Below are 18,781 nucleotides of genomic sequence, written 5' to 3' on the forward strand. Positions count from 1 at the left end.
GCAGCTCGGGAACCTGAACAAATCTATAATGAAATGAAGGACCCAAAGGCATTTAATTATTGAACACATAAAAGGAAGTATATTTAAAAAAAATTGGTCAGACTGTCCTGTTAGTTATCATTTTAAAGGAATTTACAGGGCTGTTATAGATTATTCTTTTGGAATAATTCAGTTTATAGCAAATGCCTAAACTGGTTTCTTCATTGCACAGTATTTTCTCTTAAAATGGGTGCTTTTAAAACAATTACATACAGATTAAAAAATCCTCATTTCTTTGCTTAATTAAAACGTTAATACTCTTAAGACAACACAGATCTGAAATGGTGAAACCAGCAATTCCCCCTCCCACCTTACAACAAATTAAATTGAGACAAAATTACAAACACATTTCACTACATGATTATTATTAATAAAAATCAGTTTCTTTTTCTTTTTTTTTTTTATAAAGTTGCCCGAAATGCAAGGGATGTGCATAGGTTTACAACTTAGTCATAACAGCATTTTATTCTTATTCTCCTGGGTGTGCCCCGTGAACGGAATGTACTTTGCTGTAGATTACAGATTGATTTGTCCAACACAGACACACCGACAGCATAAACGCTCGCGACTGTCCACATGCATTAAGAGTCAAGACCCAACTTCAAATCTCTAAAAGGTTTACAGGGTGCTTCAAAGAGACAGTATCACATTATCTGGATGTTACATAAAGGACTTAAAAAAAATACTATTCTAAAAAAAAAGAGAGAGAAAAAAGGCCTTTAAAAATTTATGACTGTTTTGTAATCACTAGACTAATTATTTCAAATAAATAAAGGAAAGAAAGATATTCCAATCCATAAAATCAGACTCTAAAAAGAATGTAGTGTTCCACCCCCAGTCAAGGTAACAGAATCATTGTTTATTATTATTAAAATAGATTATAGAAAGCAGCATCTATTTTGTGCAGTTTTTAGGGGCCTTGGAAATAAAAAGCTATGATTTCCAAAAATATAACATTCCAAAGGATTGAATAATACATACATTTAAAGATACATTTTATTAAAGTTTAGGAGAACTGATTAAAAAAGATACTGTCTCTTTAAATTAGTGTGTAATTGTTTTTCTCCTTCTATCTATTCGGACATGACAATAATTATAAATGTAGGTCACACTACAACTAGGTAGTCTCTAGGGACCACGACCTGCTGACACAAGGCCCATAACAAAGAGGCTTTTCCATGTATGAGGTGGCTCCCAGTTATGCTCAGATATCTGGGGACAGGCCTAATAGACCCAGGAGACCGGGACCCACTGTGGGGCTGTGCACACGAGCTCAACGGCTTCCTCCAGATGTCTGATTGTCTCATCAATTTCATTGTTGATAATTGTGAGATCGAAGTAGTGCGCGTATGTTCTCTGTAAGATGTCAGACTCCTTCTGCAGGCGCTGGAGAGATTCATCCTGCAAGGGGAAGCGTGGAGGGCAGACAGGGGAGCAGGGGAGAGCAAACAGAAGAGAGAAGTCAGCTGGATTCTTTCTCTTTTCACATTTTTGTTCATCCCAGTGTCAGAAACGGTCAAGGACCAACCTTGACGTGCTGCATCTGGGCATGAGGCCAGGGTGGCGCCATGACAGAGGAGACCACCGTCCCTGTGACAGCAGGGTTACAGACCTCCTGCTAGCATCCGCAATGGCTCAACATGCAACAGGGGGCTGGCTCCATGACAAACCAGACAAAACAGACACTCTCCAGCAAACACATCACCCCCACCCAGGCCTAGCTGTATTGGTTCCGGGTCAGTTGGGCTGAGGCCACGCCAGGCGTGGGTTACCAGTGGCTGCCATTCTTCCTTCCTTCCTTTAACATGGGCCCGCAGGAAGCCATCCTCACACTTGGCACAAGGGCTGCCATGACAAGGCGCTGGCTCTTAATGCCCACCCACTTGGTCCCTGAAGCTCCCTTGAGCCACGCTTCGGGGGGTGTTTGCACCAATAAGCCCTGCCTATGGATGACAAATTAAGTTGTATTTTTTCCTTTTCTACTTAAAGGTTCGCCATGTTTCAAAAATTCAATTATGTATAATGGCCCTGACTCGACAGCATCAGATGCCAGAGGCAAAAGCTTTTTGGATGTTACAAATAATGGCTGGAAGAAGGCCATTTCCTAAATAAAACAGCAGCTGGCAAGCTGGTCTGCATTGGAAATGGTCAAATGTCACTTTTTGCATGTAGTCACATTTCTCATGGAAACAACTCCGAAGGAAGAGAAGCTACGGAATGCTAGGCAGGCTTGCTGCAGAAAAGGATGTTCCCTAAACCATAGCTGGCTACAGATTTTGAGAACTTTCACCAGGCTGGGCCACATCAGGGCGGAATTTAGGGTCCCAAATTCGTTATGTGAAAATTGCTTTTTGCCGGCAGGGATCTCTTAAGGGCCAATGGAAAGAAGTCTGCCTTTATTATCTTCACAGCTCAAGTTTGGCTATACTGAAGTTTTCAAGGCCAAGTTCAATTGGAAACTAGGAAACTTTATGAGTCAAATTAGCCACACCTACTCTCCCCTTGCCCTGGATGAACACTGGGTAGGTGAACAATCTGCTTGAGTTAAAATACATACATATATATATATATATATATATATATATATATACATTTAAAATTGTATATTATTTAATTGACATAAATATATTTATTTCATTAATTTCCCTCTTTCCAATTAGGGCTTAAACTTGTCTCCTGTGCCTTGTCATTGTTGTGCTCCAGTGTCAAGCATAGAGCCTTGCACACAGTAGGTGCTTAGTAAATACTGTCAAAAGAACAAGCACCTAGCTGATAACGGATTATCACAGAATTTTACAAGTATTAAGTCTATAATCAAGAGACTGAGCAATTCTATTAGGAAATGGGGGTCTGGGACAGATCTCCAGAGAAAATAAAAGAGGGACCCAGGAGCTATGGCTGCCCAGTACTAGCTTAGGACCCCCTCCTCTCCTCTTCTCTGATGTCCCTCTGTTATTTACAAGAGACCCCTCCCAATGAGGCTGCTGAGAGGCCCAGACAAGCCGTGCTCTCTTTGTGGTACAGCTCTCTGGAAAGGGCAGCAGAAGCAAGATAAAGAGACTTGCTTGATTCTACCCTGGTCCTGCAGTGGGGACAGGCTTCTTGCCCATCAAGACACTCTGACACGTGAATGTTTTGTGCTACCTGTTTTGTAGTCTTCTACAGGAATTTCAAAGTTGGACATGGCATGCTCTGAATGTCAGTGTTAATTACTATGGTGTAGATAAGACCTCAGTTAATCAGCTCTCCAAGGGCCTATCAACACATGTTCTGCTTGCACTTAAAAAATGTAGTATTTTTCACGGTGGGTCTATTTTACAATAGACACAATGCAAAACCCCCATTTTAGGAAACCTGCATTCACCCAAAGACAGAAGCACTTCCTGTACAAGAAGGAACAATTCCTATGAAGTCACTCTCCAGGTTAGGAGATTCTTTTTTTTTTTGGTGGTGCTGGGGATCGAACCCAGGACCTTGTGCATGTGAGGCAAGCACTCTACCAACTGAGCTATCTCCCCAGCCCCAGGAGACTCTATTTGACTATACAGTCCTGGGCTTCAAAAGCAGGGATGATGATTTGTTCAGAAAGTGGGGCTGATGAAACCATTCAAAAAAATACACGTGTGGCTGAGTGTGTCAACTTTTTGATGTAGTTCTCTTTACAGGAAAATAAAACTTCCTCTTACAGATCTTTTAAGATGAAGTTCTATTTTCCAGTTTCTTCCTTGACAACAGCTTGTCTGCATGCTGGGCTCACACGTGAGCAGGGTTCAACTCAGTGAAAACAAATGCCTTTATTCTAACAGCAGAAAGCAAGGATTTGTGGGACCAAAATGTCTACATTCTACATCTATTAAAAGAAACAAAGGCTATACTTCATCACCTCCTAGCTGGTACTTACAGGCAATTTTCTGCACCATTTTGGAAGCTATGGAAAATTAGTAACAGGGCAGGAAAACAGGCAAAACAAAAACAAAAACAAAGCAAAGATGATAATTCAAGAAAAATACATGGTAACCAAAGGATAAACGCTAACCACAATGTGGATTTCAAACATGCTTGTGTATTGAATAAGATGGGAAAGTTGAATTTTACAAAGGAATGGGTGAAATGACAAAAAAATGATGACTGAAAATATGAGTAATAAGGTCCATCTAAATATTTAACCTTCCTTAAAGGCACACGAAGTGAGAATTTCCAAGCCTTGATTTAACTGTACTATATACTTAGGTGAGTTTAGGCCAGTGTTTACTGAACACAGCCAAGAGTCCTCTGGTGGTTTCTAGAACTTGCAAAAGTTTTTCAGGATAACTTTGTACAGCCATATCCCCTTCACTAAGGAAAGGACGGCAGGTAGGCACTGTTCCACTTACCAGACACGTGATACTATCTGGTCAGCAAGAGAAAGCGTTCCTAGAGGATCTGGGAAGAAAGATGGCACACCAGTTCTCGCACACACCATCTTTCTAGAAGCTGCTGACTTGAGTTGGCTTGAGAACTGACAAGCGCTCTTTTCTTTTTGTTTCCAGGGCTGGGGATGGAACCCAGGGCCTCATGCATGGCTAGGCAAGGGCTCTTCCACTAAGCCATATCCCCAGGTGGACAGAACTCATTTCTGAGTCTGATAGTCTCTAGAGGCCTCCGCAGCCCAGGTAATAAGGTCATGGATTCCTTACAGGTTTCTTTAGGTCAAGAGAGGGCTGGCAGCCCTGGAGAGCATGAGCTGCCTGGGAAAACTCCATCCTGGGGGACTGATGGGGTTTACCCTTGACCTTTAGATGTGACTTATTGATAAGGCCATAGACTGACCATTCTTTTCCACATTCTGTTTCACCAGAGCAGACATTTGCTGCAAATATAGACTGATGTGCTTCCGACCGTGCTGCAGACCAAGGCTTGAATTTGTTTAATGATTCTGATCTCTGAAGTTCACACTTGGTGTCACTTCATTCCAAATACTGACTGCCCAGCATCAACAATAAAACAGTTTCATTTAGTTATCTTAATGAGAAGGGGCTTTGGTTTTGAGTGCGTAACACGTGTGGATCCTTACAATGGGGCATGCTTATTTGGGGGAAAAAATAGATTCATTCGTACCTCATTTAAACCTGGAGTGATAGTTGGAGCGGCGATAAAGACAACAAAAGGAGCAAACTCCGCAGTTCTCAGGACCTTCAGTGCCTGCGCAAAAACAAGACAACAACAACAACAAAAAGAGACTTAAATGAAGATATAAGTAATGTGACTTTCAAGTGAGTCTATAAAGAATTTACATAACTGAAAAATTCAAGCTCTTGGTTCAAATTTTTGGCAAGGTATTAAATGTACCAATTTTATAAGTAATGTTATATTACTTCTTATCTTCTAAAGGATGAATGATAGTTCTCAGGAAACAAAAGTTGACAAACGGGACATTTTTCTTATGGATCTCATGAATCAATTGACTTTATTTCCTTTCACAAAAGTTAATATGGACTATGTTGGTTAATGTTCATTAAAACCTGGTTATTAGTTGGAGCCTGAAATTTAATTGATGGTCTATGCATCTGGGGGGTAATGGGCCTGCAGATCAGTTTCACAGCAATCCAGAGCCTTCTTTGCTACATTTGAAACTGTAAATTACTAACCAGTTATAGCAAATCCTGGCCACTATAACTGTGTGGGCTGCATTCACACTTACATAAGGACTTCTGAGTTGCCCTGGTGAAAGGACCCAATAGGGTTCATGGGACAGGAGGACCTTGCCCAGGGCTGGAGTCATGGACTTATAAAGCCCTGGTTTTTCTTTTTTTTTTTTAGCCCTGTAACTAAAGACACTATGTGGCTGTGGGCAATGCATTGACCCACAAGAAAACGTGGCACTCAGGGGAAGAAGGAGCTCTGAGGCCTCCTTCAGTTCCTTTCCAAAGCATCCCAAACCTCTAACTGCACCAGCTGCTAGTCTGCATAGATGTATTGCAAAATTGCAATCAGATGCAATAAGAGTTGATTCTCCTGTGGGATCACCGCTTTAGCTCCTCCCCTTGGAGGACATGATGCTCTTGGAGGTTATAAAGGCCCCTCCAAGGACAAAACCTAATACACCCATCCAGGAACCCAATCCACAAGTTAATTCATATGCATCAGGGGTAAATATCTTGCTGTTCTTTATATAAGAATTTAACATATCAATTTTGTTAGCTACATATTTTGCTTTTTAAAATTATTGTTTTTATTTTTTACAGTGCTAGAGATGGAACCCAGGGCCTCCCACATATCTTGCTTTTTAAACACTCTAAATATGTTTGCTTTCCCCTATTCCTGTTGCTCCCTCTTTTGCCTGGCTTGCTGTAAGCACAATTAGACTGGTTGCCTGTTTCTAGTTTTGCTGATCTCCAACTATATACTCCACCCTGCTACTAAATGGTCTTTCTGAAATGCAATCCCATTGTCCCATGTTCAAAATCCTTAATGGCTCCCTTTTGGCCATAGGATAAAAAAAATGTATCCTCCTTAGCTTGACGACCTGGTTCTGCCCTCACCAACTGGTCCATGCTTTCACATATTCAGCCTGCCTCTGCGCAGTCTCCTCTGTGGACTGGCTTTACTGAACCGCTTTCAGTTCTAGAAAGGGTCAGACTCCGGCTTCCTGGCATTTTTACTTACAACTCCCTCTGCCTGGACCTCCCATTCCCCTGCCCCCTTCTTCACTCTCCTCTTTGTGTGACAGAATAATCCTTCAGAACTCATTCCTGATGTTCTTTTCTCTGGAAAGTTCTTTGTGAGCCCTGAGCCACTCCCCTGTGCTCTTGAAGCACCCATAACACTGGAAACATTAAGCTCTTGGGGACCTTGTGGGCAGGGACTATGTCCTGTTCAGTTGTCTCTCTCATGCCCAACATGACACCTGTCATAAACTGCCTTTATGATCCAATTAAAAGGTCAAAACAATAAATCTAATTTGCACTAGATTTCTCTGGTCTTTGGAGGCAGGTTTAACCAGAGAACATGCTGCTACATGCATGTAAGAGATGAATCTGGTGTGAAACATTCTGGCTTTCTTTCTGACTGTTAGCCCTACTTTCACTGGGATTCTATTTCTGAATTTTGGTCATACAATATCTACTTGTAGGTTAAGGGAAACTGGCACACTGTCTTATTTGTCCATGAGAGTTCTTTAACTGTTGAAGTTATGGTTCAGAGTCCCCTGGTAAGAAAGCTCTGCGAACTTGCACATATTCACTTTTGAAAAAGGTAACTGGCAATTTATTTTCTGATCTTTTGTGACTGGAGACTTTAGCAAGGAACCGACATCATGAAAAAGCCAGCTTGAGCCTAACAGGAACCTTCCCTTAGAAATGTCCTGTTTGTCAGTGTTATCTTGGGCCTCTCTTCCTTCTTTCCTGTACTCCTGCATTAGGTAAATACAGGGTCGACTGGGAACAGAAGGTTTTCTTATCACCCACCCCCATCACACACACATACCCGCAACTGAGATGGGGGAAGAAATCCTACTTGCTGTATCCATAAACACACAAAGGTTGTCCTGCCTTTACTGTAGGAAACCATCAATGAAGGCCAAGTTCGTCATATTGCCAAGAGCCTTTGTGTCAAGAATGTTTGGAATCTTGAAATCTTTGGAATCTTGATTCCAAAAAAAAAATAAAAAGTTTTTTTCCCCCCCCCGGTTGCCAGGAAGTTCAGAGCCAAATTTAATGTTTGTCACAGTAATTACAGTAGCTCCTGTGGTTGGCATATTTTCTTTCTCCTCTTTATCATGGCTTCAGTTTTCTATTTCTGTCCTATATTATTATATTTTCCAAAATTCTGAGGTGCCTCAAGTCTTGACTGTGATGTTCTTGTCTAGTGGGTATCATATCTTTAGCAGAGTCACCACACATTTCCTTGTTCCTGAAGGTCTCTGTCCCCACCCTACTTAGGTGTCTCAAGTGGGCGCCATTTTGGGTGCAGTTTCAGCCTAGATGAGGTTCAGAGTCACTTCAGGAACAGGAAATGAAACTGCTCACAAGGATTCCCCTCCCTCAGGCAGTTAATAGCTGACTTAAAGACAAACTCTAAACTCTCTTCAGCTCTGACTCAAGAGGAGATGCAATCTCTCTCTCTCTCTCTCTCTCTCTCTCTCCAGAGAAAGACTGACTGTTAGCCCTGCTTTCTCCAGAGAAAGAGAGAGAGAGAGAGAGAGAGAGAGAGAGAGAGAGAGAGAGAGAGAACTCTCAAGCACACACACACTCTAGAAAGATCACTGAGAACACTATATTCAAATAGTCAAAGTAGTTCAACAGTTACTTCTTTAGTTCTCTTTTGTGGAGTAAACTGATTTTATGGTTAATCTATGTATGGCCAAGAATTAATCTCAAGTTACCATCTTCAAGGAATGCAAACTCATTTGACCCAAGTATGATGCAGATCTCTAGAAGATTAATTTGGTTTACAAAGTTAAAAAGTATACAAGGGCAGGCAGCCAAATAATTTTCCACAAAAATCTAAGGGTTTAGGGGAGAGCACAGTGACCTCAGAGAGGAAACCAATTTAACAAAATGGCGTCTGGTTCCGAACCTGGTTGCCAGGATGTTCAGACTCAACTTTGTTCATCACATTAACTGCAGTAGCTCCTGTGATTCTCATATTTACTTCCTTCTCTTTTTCATGGCTTTGATTTTCTATTTTTGTATTTTGATTTTCTATTTCTATATTTTCTATTTCCTATATTATTGTATTTTCCAATTATGTATTTTCCAATTATTGTATTTATTATATTTCAATTACTATATTTTCCAATCATTGTATTTTTTATTTCTATTCTATCTTATTGTATTTCCAAAATTTTAAGGTATCTCAAATCCCAACTATGATGTTTTTGGGTATAGGGCCTTAAATCTTTAGCAAAGTCACCATGCATTTCCTTGTTTCTGAAAGTCCTTGTCCCCATACCTCATTTTGCCATTTATTTATTTATTTTTAAATTTATTTTTGCCATACTAGGGACTGAATCCAGGGCCTCGTGCATGCTTGGCAAGCACTTTCTCATTGAGCTACATCCTCAGTTCCTGGGAGCTGCCTTTTGATGGCAACCTTCCCCTCTGTAGGCAAAAGCCAAAGCCCAAATATTCTGCTACTGTTAACTTTTAATACTGTGAAAAGATAAACTGGTGTGAGGTTAACTTCTAAAACCATTGCATTAAGGTGTCATTACACACTGGAGAGATTACAGTTTCAGCTTTAGGGACACAGATGACTGAGTCATAACTATTTCCATGAGAAATAGGTCCTCTATTTTTTTCTCAGGTTTTACTGCCTTATAGAGTTTTCTAAATGTTTAAAAAATTTGGTGAACCGTCTTGAAGATTCTCAGGGAGGAGGTTGGGATTTATTACAAACCAAACCAAACCAATACAATAGTTTAAGTTCAAACCTCAGTTTCAATCACCTATAAACCTTGGTTGAGTTACTATTACATTAAGCCTCGATTTCTTCATTTATGGAAATAGATACTGATTTCTATTTCATAGGATTACAAGGATTAGGTAAGGAGTAATAATGCTTAATGAAATATAAAACATTATAATGATATAATCTATTATTTTAAAATGTCTTTACCATTGTCCTCTAGGTCTAGAGTTGGACCACAATATTTTATCATATGGTATTATTACACATGTGCTCAATTTGGCCTTAATTGTCTAAAATAGATTAAGATGGCCCCAAAGCATCAGACCTGTGCTAAATGAGTGGAACACCCGCATTAGGTGGTTTTTCTATGGCCCATATATGGTAGAAATGGCCTCAGCTGTCGTGGATGTGAGTTTTCCTTGTTAAGGAGAGTTTCTGATGTACATGGAGGAAGGAATTTCATCCTCACCAGTTTGTCTTCTTAATTACATTTTTAGCTTCTGGCACAGTGCTTGGCATATATGAGCTTGATACGTGTCTGTTGAATCAAACTATCTGTGAGACACAGTAGAGGGGTCAATCTAACAAGCTGGGACAGGAAAGGGGCATGGAGAAAAACGTCATAAGGTCCCAAGGGGAAAGTCTTCCTGAAGCATCAAGGCTCTGTCTGAAAGTAGGTTGTTCATGACCTCTGGCATCCCCAAAGCAGGATGAGGGCCTTTCCCAGACCTAAGGAGAGTTGGCTGAGGGCAGAGAGGCCTGAGGGTAAAGTCCAGTTGGCGCAGACTCTGCGGGCATCCCCGGCTGTACTGGTGTACACAGTGGTCTCAAGTGTGACACCAGGGCTGGGAATGAGCCTAGACTGGGCAGGAGAGCCTGGGACCAGAGTGGTCAACCAGCCCAGTGAGGGGAGCAGGCCCTGGGCTGTCCCCATCCCTAGGGTTGCTGACCCAAAGAGGCTCAGGTAGAGACCAGGATGTCCATGGCCTGCCTTCAGGGCCAGTGGACTTGAGAGATCACAGTTCTGAGAGGTGGGGACACAGGAAGCAGAACAGGAGAGTGCAGGTGTGCTCATCCAGCAGTCAGGGGAGCAGGGGGACAGTGTGCCCAGCTGGGGCAAGGAGGTGCTCCAGGGCCAAGTGCAATGGGTTAAAGGAACTGCTGTGGATGTCCTGATGAGGCCGAGAGAAGGGTCTCCCGCTCAGCAGTGCAGAGCAATGCATGGCTGTGCAAGGGCCAAGGGACAGGGAAAGCTGGACACTATGGGTGGAGCAGCAGCGGCAGCAGCGGTGGCGGCGGTGATGACAGCAGCGGCAGCAGCAGCAGGTAAGGCAGAAAGCCCTTGAAAGTGGACTTAGGTAATGCAGAGGGGGTCTGAGGAGCCCTGCAGCCAGCATACTGCTAGAGACATTACTACCAGCAGAAAACGACGTTCAGGTGAAGACCAGTGTGGAACCCAAGGAGAGGATGTCGAAGACCAGGACCAGGATTGAGACCTTGCCTCTAGCCACCCCTGGCCAGAAGATTTTTCCAATCCCTAGTAAGGAGGGATTAGTAGTTAAACAAAAATCAATCTGCGTTATACATCATCATATTTAGTTCTATATAGGTCCAATTTAATTGTTACGTAAACTATAGTGTTTGCACTATTGTTGCTCTCCTTCCTAGTCCCCTAACCAGATCTTTTCATGGTTTCCAAAGTTCCAAGTTCAAGAACCCCATCAAGTGCTATAAAATGGAAAAACAGATGAACCCATTGGCCACAAGTCAGGATCTTGTTGCCCAGAATCTGAGCAGTCAAGTCCCAGGTCCCACGGATCTTGCTATGCAGTTTCTGTCCTCATTTTGGGATGGCCGGGGGACCAAGTCTCATGTTGTGACCCTTAAACAGGGATTTGCCTTGCCTAAGATGGCTATATAAGCCTCCTGATGAAATAGGAGGGGAGCCTACTGAAGGGAAGGTGACCTACCATCTTGGTGGGTAGTGGACTGATTCTAGGTGATGAGGGATTTGGGTGACAGAATGGTCTTCAAAGCGGCAGACCTGAGAGTCACAAGGGAACCCGCAAGCCTCTCCTGTAACCTCCCCTAATGTCTATAATTCCCAAATCCTCCCTTGTGTGCTTCAAGTCCATTTTGCTTGGATTATACTCAGGCATGAAAAAACAGCTTGTCAGCATTTTTCTTAGGTGCTGGAGATGGAACCCAGGGCTTCACACAGGCTAAACCCACACCCTACCACTGAGCTACACCCTCATCCCCTTTCATGTCAAACCTTCAGTTTTCTTTCACTTCCACATCCACCTCCCCTTTGAGTCCTAATTCTAATTGCTCTCCATTCCTGCTCCATCTGACATGTGACATCTGGGGTCACTCATGCTTGTTTTCAGAAACCTAGCACTGTGTTTCATAACCAGGCCCCAGGATCAGATTTTTTGCTGATGATTAACTTAAGATGCTGGTGGGTGCTCTGATGGTTCAGCATAGCTGTACCAAGGCTGTTGTGATAACAAAGTGTCAGAGTTTCACCCTGAGGTCAAATGATTGTAGAATTTCTGTAGAAGTTTGGAGTATAACAAATCTCCGTAGAGAATCATCTGCTTCTTAAATATATGGCCAGTGATCAGCCAGTCTGCATTCTAGACTGTTAACCCAAGAAATCTTGATTATTGACACTTCCCTGAAGCTTATAAAATTATGATGCAACCCACGACTCTCTGATGGCATTTTTGATTTCAGAATCTGAACTTATCAGCATGCAGGTAGGATGGAGGGGTTCAGGTGGCTGGGCCTTACCTGAGGCTCCACATCCAGAATTGCAATCAGTCCCTGCTCGTGGATCTTCCGAATGGTCTCCAGTTTTGTCCCATACATCGCGTCCTCGTGGCTACCATACTCCAGGTATTCGTTGTTTGAGATGTCTTGCATCATTTGGTCATGAGATACAAAGTAATAATTCTTTCCATTTTCTTCATCTTTCTTTGGAGGTCTGGTTGTATCTGCAAAGTCCCATGTCACAAGAAGTTTAAAAGGCTGAGCTGGGGAACTTATGTTCCTCATGGGCCCACTCAAACTAAATCTCTTTTTAAAAGCTGTGGCTTCTTTAAGGTCTGTCCCACATCCCCTGTTCCCATCCCAGAAGCTTTGTAGAAGCAAATTCTAGAAACCACATTTATCTGTGTACAACTATGCCAATTAGTCATTTGGTTTGGGGAATATTTCAGTGTTCAGAGATATATTTCACTCCTTCATGGACCACCACAAGAGAAAGATATGAAATGATCCAAGATTAACATCACTCACTGTATGTCTCTGTGTATTTGGGCCTTGAGCAGAGGGAAGAAAGAAGATTAAAAACAAGGAAACACCAAATATGATTATTTAAATTTAAGTAAAGAATAATTAAAAATTTAGTTTCTCAGTTTTTTAAAATTTGTTCTAATGTTTATTTTTCTCTCTTCTATAATGTTTTCTCTATATCTTTTAAAAAATTTTTTATTTATCTTTTAATTTTTTACAGGCTGCATTTTGATTCATTGTACACAAATGGGGCACATCATTTCATTTCTATGGTTGTACATGATGTAGATTCATACCAATCGTGTAATCATACATGTACATAGGGTAATGATATCTGTCTCATTCCACCATTTTTCATACCCCCTTCTCTCTCATTTCCTTCTACATAATCTAAATTCCTCCATTCTTCTCTCACTCCCCACCCCCAACCCCCATTATATATTTGCTAGCCACAATTCCCAGGGTTTAACTGGCATATGAGGTTAATGACTGCTGTACTGACAATACAGAGCTTGAATGCTTCATTATCATGGAAAGTTAGCAAGGTGTGGTCATAATTATTATAGAAGACCTAAACCATGAGGTGGCAAATTGGCTCAAGGGCCGAAAATGGTCTGCAGGCTTCAAGTTTTACCACGACACGGCCATGTATATTTGTTCACATTTTTGTCTATGCTGCAATGGCAGAGTTGAGTAGTTGTAACACAGACTGTGTGGCCTCTGAAGTCTCAAATGGTCACTATCTGGTCCTTTACAGAAAAGATTTGCCAAAGCCTGATCTAAGTGAGTCAGGCTATACCAATATACCAATATGCAAAACTCACTTTAGGAAATGTTTTCCCAGGTGAGCAAGGAATATTGGTTTAAATATTTTTCTTCCTTTCTCCCTTTCTTCTCTCTCTCTGTTTTTGTTCTCTACCTTTCTTCTAAGTTCCTACCTTCCTTAAGCAAGGGCAAATAGACTACTCTTTGCTGGTACATGGGCTCAAGCCGGTGGGGAATTTCTTCTTTCCTTTAAAAGTGCCAAGTGTCATGGACTTCAAAATGTAGACAATCTAAAGAGGAATCCTTTCTCCAGACACATCAAAAGCTGAAGAAAGGTCATAATATACTGATGATGTAGTATCTTTAGTTATCTCAGTAGTTAAATGTTTGCTGTATGCATATCTGGGGTCAAATATTTTATTTTTTCTTCCAAATTTTTAAAAAATTATTTATTTTTAAAATTTTTTACAGACTGCATTTTGATTCATTGTCCACAAATGGGGTACATCATTTCATTTCTGTGGTTGTACGTGATATAGATTCATACCATTTGTGTAATCATACATGTACATAGGGTAATGATGTCTGTCTCATTCCACCATCTTTCATACCCCCTCCCTCTCATTTCCTTCTACATAATCTAAATTCCTCCATTCTTCTCTCATTCCCCACCCCTCCTCTGACTCCCATTATATATAATTCTCTACTTATCAGGGAAAACATTTGGCCTTTGGTTTTTTTGGGATTGGTTTATTTTACTTAGCATGATATTCTCCAATTCCATTCATTTATTTGCAAATGCCATAATATTATTCTTCTTTATGGCCAAATAATATTCCATTGTATATATATATAATCACAGTTTCTTTATCCATTCATCTGTTGAAGGACGTCTAGGTTGCTTCCACAATCTAGCTATTGTGAATTGAGCCGCTATAAACATTGATGTGGTTGTGTTACTGTAGTATGCTGATTTTAAGTCCTTTGGATATAAACTGAGGAGTGGGATAATTAGGTCAAATGGTGAGTCCATTCCAAGTTTTCTGAGGATTCTCCATACTGCTTTCCAGAGTGGGTTCACCAATTTGCAACTCCACCAGCAATGCAAAAGTGTGCCTTTTTCCCCACATCCATGCCAACATCTATTATTGTTTGTGTTTTTGATAATAGCTATTCTAACTGGAGTAAGATGAAATCTTAGAGTAGTTTTAATTTGCATTTCTGTAATTACTAGAGATGTTGAACACTTTTTCATATATTTATTAATCACCTGTATGTCTTCTTTTGTAAAGTGTCTGTCCAGTTCGTTGGCCCACTTATTGATTGGGTTATTTGTATTTTTAGTGTAAAGTTTTGTAAGTTCTTTATAAAATTTGGAAATAAGTGCTCAGAAGTGTGTGTGGAAAAGATTTCCTTCCACTCTGTAAGCTCTCTTTTCACATTATTGATTGAACATACCTCAACATTGTAAAGGCTATCTATGCTAAACTTATAGCCAACATCATTCTTAATGGAGAAAACTGAAAGCATTCCCTCTAAAAACTGGAAAAAGACAGGGATGCCCTCTTTCACCACTTCTATTCAACATTATTCTTGAAACACTAACCAGAATAATTAGACAGACCAAAGAAATTAAAGGGATACAAATAGGAAAAGAAGAACTCAAGCTGTTACTATTTGCCGATGACATGATTCTATATTTAGAGGATCCAAAAAACTCCACTAGAAAACTTCTAGAACTAAAAAATGAATTCAGCAAAGTAGCAGGATGTAAAATCAATACGTGTAAATCTAATGCATTTCTATTCATAAATGATGAATCCTCTGAAAGAGAAATTAGGAAAACCACCCCATTCACAATAGTCTCAAAAAAACACTTGGGAATCAACCTAACAAAAGAGGTAAAAGACCTCTACAATTAAAACTACAGAATACTAACAAAAGAAATTGAAGAAAACCTTAGAAGATGGAAAGATCTCCCATGTTCTTGGATAGGCAGACTTAACATTGTCAAATGGGCCATTCTACCAAAGGTGCTATACAGATTCAATGCAATTCCAATTAAAATTCCAATGACATTCCTCATATAAATAGATAAAGTAATCATGAACTTCATCTAGAAGAACAAGAGACCTTGAATAGTGAAAACAATCCTGAGTAGAAAAAGTAAAGCAGGAGGTATCACAACACCAGACCTTAAACTATACTACAGAGCAATAGTAACAAAAACAGCATGATATTGGCACCAAAATAGACAGGTAGACCAGTGGTACAGAATAGAAAACACAGAGACAAACCCACATAAATACAGTTACCTCATACTAGACAAAGGAACCAAAAACATACAATGGAGGAAAGATAGACTGTTCAACAAATGGTGCTGGGAAAACTGGAAATTCATATGCAGTAAAATGAAATTAAACCCTTATCTCTCATCCTGCACAAATCTCAACTCAAAATGAATCAAGGACTTAGGAATTAGACCAGAGACCCTGCCCCAAATAGAAGACAAAGTAGGCCTGAATCTTCATCATATTGGCTTAGGATCAGACTTCCTCAACAAGACTCCCAAAGCACAAGAAATAAAAGCAAGAATCAATAAATGGGGTGAACTCAAACTAAAAAGCTCTTTCCCTTCCAGATTTTTTTTTATTGGTGCATTATCAACCATTACCTGGCGTCAAATATTTCAGAGATTAGACATGATTGACATCATCAAAAGTAAGGTTTAAAGCCAAGTTATCTAATTGGTCATTTAATAACATGGAAGTTCAATTGTTGTGTGCTCAAGAAGAAACTAAATATTAGCCAAGCTTGCTGTACTCATGATGTAGATATAAGGAGGATTAAAAGAACATTTCAAGTGTTTGATTAGAAAACATTAGTAGCACCAATTGTAATAATAGTTGAGAAACTTTTCTTGTGTAAATCAGAGCCATCTTCTGAAGCCTCTTGGCTCTCTCAGGTCTACAAATTGAGTAAGTGGTGTGGACTGTGTTTCAGTATGGCATCCTAGGGCCCTGCAGGAAGGAGCCAGTCAGGACATTTTCTCTAGTTTTTTCCCACCCTGAACAAAGCTGTAACTGCTAGAAAGCTTTAGGGATTAAAATTTGAAACTTTAGAATATAGAGATGATAATAAAATAATAAGAAGGCTGCTACTTATCCACCATCTGCTAAGTGCTTCATACACATGTTCTCGAATCTTCTTTACAACTCTGAGATTACTTCATTTTACATTTCACATAACCAAGAGGGCAAAGGGTTAAGAATAAGATATAGAAAGGTAAGGGGGATATTAGAAATCTTACAATTTTCAAATTCTTTATAATAAACAACTGAGAGCACATCAACTGGTTTTAAAACTGATAAGAAAAAGCCAGGAGTGGTGGCACATGCCTGTAATCTCAGCTTCTTGGGAGGCTGAGACAGGAGAGAATCGCAAGTTTGAGGCCAGCCTCAGCAACTTAGTGAGGCCCCAGGTGTCTTAGCCAGACTCTGTCTCAAAATAAAAAACCAACCAAGGGCAGGGGATGCAGCTCAGTGGTAAAGCACCCTTGGGTTCAATCCTTAGTACCAAAAAAAGAGAAAAATACTGCTGTATTAGAGAAAAGTATACAACTATTAAAATTCATTTTTCTGAAGAATAATTAATCAAGGCAATGTTTAAGACATACTGTTGGAAAAATTAAATTATAAACAGAATGGATGAGCTTAATGTTCTTTAAACTCCCCCCCACACACATTGTACATATATTCATACTAAAAGAAGTCTAGAAGGGTATATGACAAAATATTTATAGTATTTATTATTGGGAGAGTGAAGTTGGGATTATTAACTCATTTTCTTCATTGTCCTCTTTTGGGTTTTACAAATTTTCTACAATGAACAGTTATTACTTATATAATCAGAAAAGAATATGTAAATTACCATATTGACAATTAATAAGAAAAGCATAATTAAAAGATATTGAGACATTGCTTACGTGGAATAGGGTATGCAAACCGGTCTGGGTGCTTTGTGATGAGGGTGTTTTTTATGTGTCTTCTCCCAACACCATGTGCACCTATGTCATTTTTTGAAAAAAAAAAAAAAAAAGAAAGATAAAATTGACAACTGTTAATAATATTTGCAAAATGTTCTGAAAGTGAGAATAAGCAAGCCACTATTTCATGGCCAAACTTACCTAATAAGACTAGTGTTTTCCTTTTGAATGCTGGCAGTTTTACTACTTCTTCATATGTGACAAGATCTAATTGATCAAACACTAAAATGCAAAGATGCAGAAGAAAGGTAAATTTATGGAATGACTATTTCAAGTATGTAAACTATAATTTTACTGGCAAAAACCAAGTTATGTTAAAACAGTGTCTTAAAAATACCAATCCAACTTGATATATGGTTTACATGTAATTTAAGTTGTATAGCCTTTAGGGGAGAAATTTTCATTTTTAAACCCATGAAAATGCACTTTAGAAACGGGCATCCAAAGATACGCTGAGTACATGCAGAAAAGTCCAATTTGAAAGGATACTGCATATTTTCTTTCATGCAGTATCTAGCAAATCATATGATCATCCAAAACCACATGCTGTTCATAGTTTTACAATCTTAAGAAATCAGCAATACTACAAAGAAAAAGTCTATGGACAGTCACCAACATGAACAGAGCATGAATGCAGCTAAAGTCAACCAAGAGAGGGACCAGCTGGATCTTTCTAGAGATGGATGAGGAATGCAAGGCCATGGTCTTGAACTTCATGGTTCTTTCTTTGAAGCTGATGAAGGTGGCATGCTAGATTCTTTCAAAGTCAAGTTCTGTAACTACTGTCCCAAGCTTTCAAATGAGCATCTTGCAAGTTTTACTCTAAGCCAGATATCCATTCGATGGGAAACCTCAGGTATGTAAGTAGGGGAACATGCTTTCCTGGCCCCAAAACCATGTCAGTCATCACTATGGGCAGTTGTGTGTGATCATTCAGGATGGACAGGATGGAAAGAGTAGTGAAGGAGAGTCTGAGCTCAGAAACTTTTGCCAAAGGAGAATTCTCTATTACAGACCAAGAAGAAATAGTTTAAAAACTACTTCTCTGACACCTGCCTCTTAATGACACAAGAAGGATTTCAAGCAACATGTGAAAGTTTTCTGAGCAAATGACCATTCCTGTTGAAGTTCAGTGTGGTCAGTTTCTCACACACATTTGAAAATTCTCACAAGAAGGCTAAAATCATTTGTCTGTTTTCTGCAGTTTTTTTTTTGGGGGGGTGCATGGTTGTACCCAAATGT

At 40.0% G+C, this 18,781-nt stretch overlaps 1 protein-coding gene across 12 annotated transcripts in view; it reads right to left on the bottom strand.

Moving 5' to 3' along the window:
* Window positions 1–372: 372 nt before the first annotated feature.
* The window catches only part of Cask (calcium/calmodulin dependent serine protein kinase), a 361,598-nt gene continuing 343,189 nt past the window's right edge, over window positions 373–18,781 (bottom strand). For 7 of the 12 annotated variants that reach the window (XM_047535424.1, XM_047535417.1, XM_047535419.1 and 4 more), the window contains 5 exons: window positions 17,681–17,761; window positions 17,480–17,560; window positions 12,226–12,428; window positions 5,137–5,220; window positions 373–1,440 (listed from right to left, as the gene is read on the bottom strand). In XM_047535424.1, the coding sequence (XP_047391380.1) occupies window positions 1,264–1,440; window positions 5,137–5,220; window positions 12,226–12,428; window positions 17,480–17,560; window positions 17,681–17,761 (626 nt within the window). In that variant the 3' untranslated portion in view covers window positions 373–1,263. The remainder of the gene's footprint in view (window positions 1,441–5,136; window positions 5,221–12,225; window positions 12,429–17,479; window positions 17,561–17,680; window positions 17,762–18,781) is intronic. The other 5 variants (XM_047535418.1, XM_047535425.1, XM_047535422.1 and 2 more) reach the window with 1 other exon arrangement.

This window comes from Sciurus carolinensis, chromosome X (assembly GCF_902686445.1).
Source record: "Sciurus carolinensis chromosome X, mSciCar1.2, whole genome shotgun sequence".
NCBI classification, from domain to species: domain Eukaryota; kingdom Metazoa; phylum Chordata; class Mammalia; order Rodentia; family Sciuridae; genus Sciurus; species Sciurus carolinensis.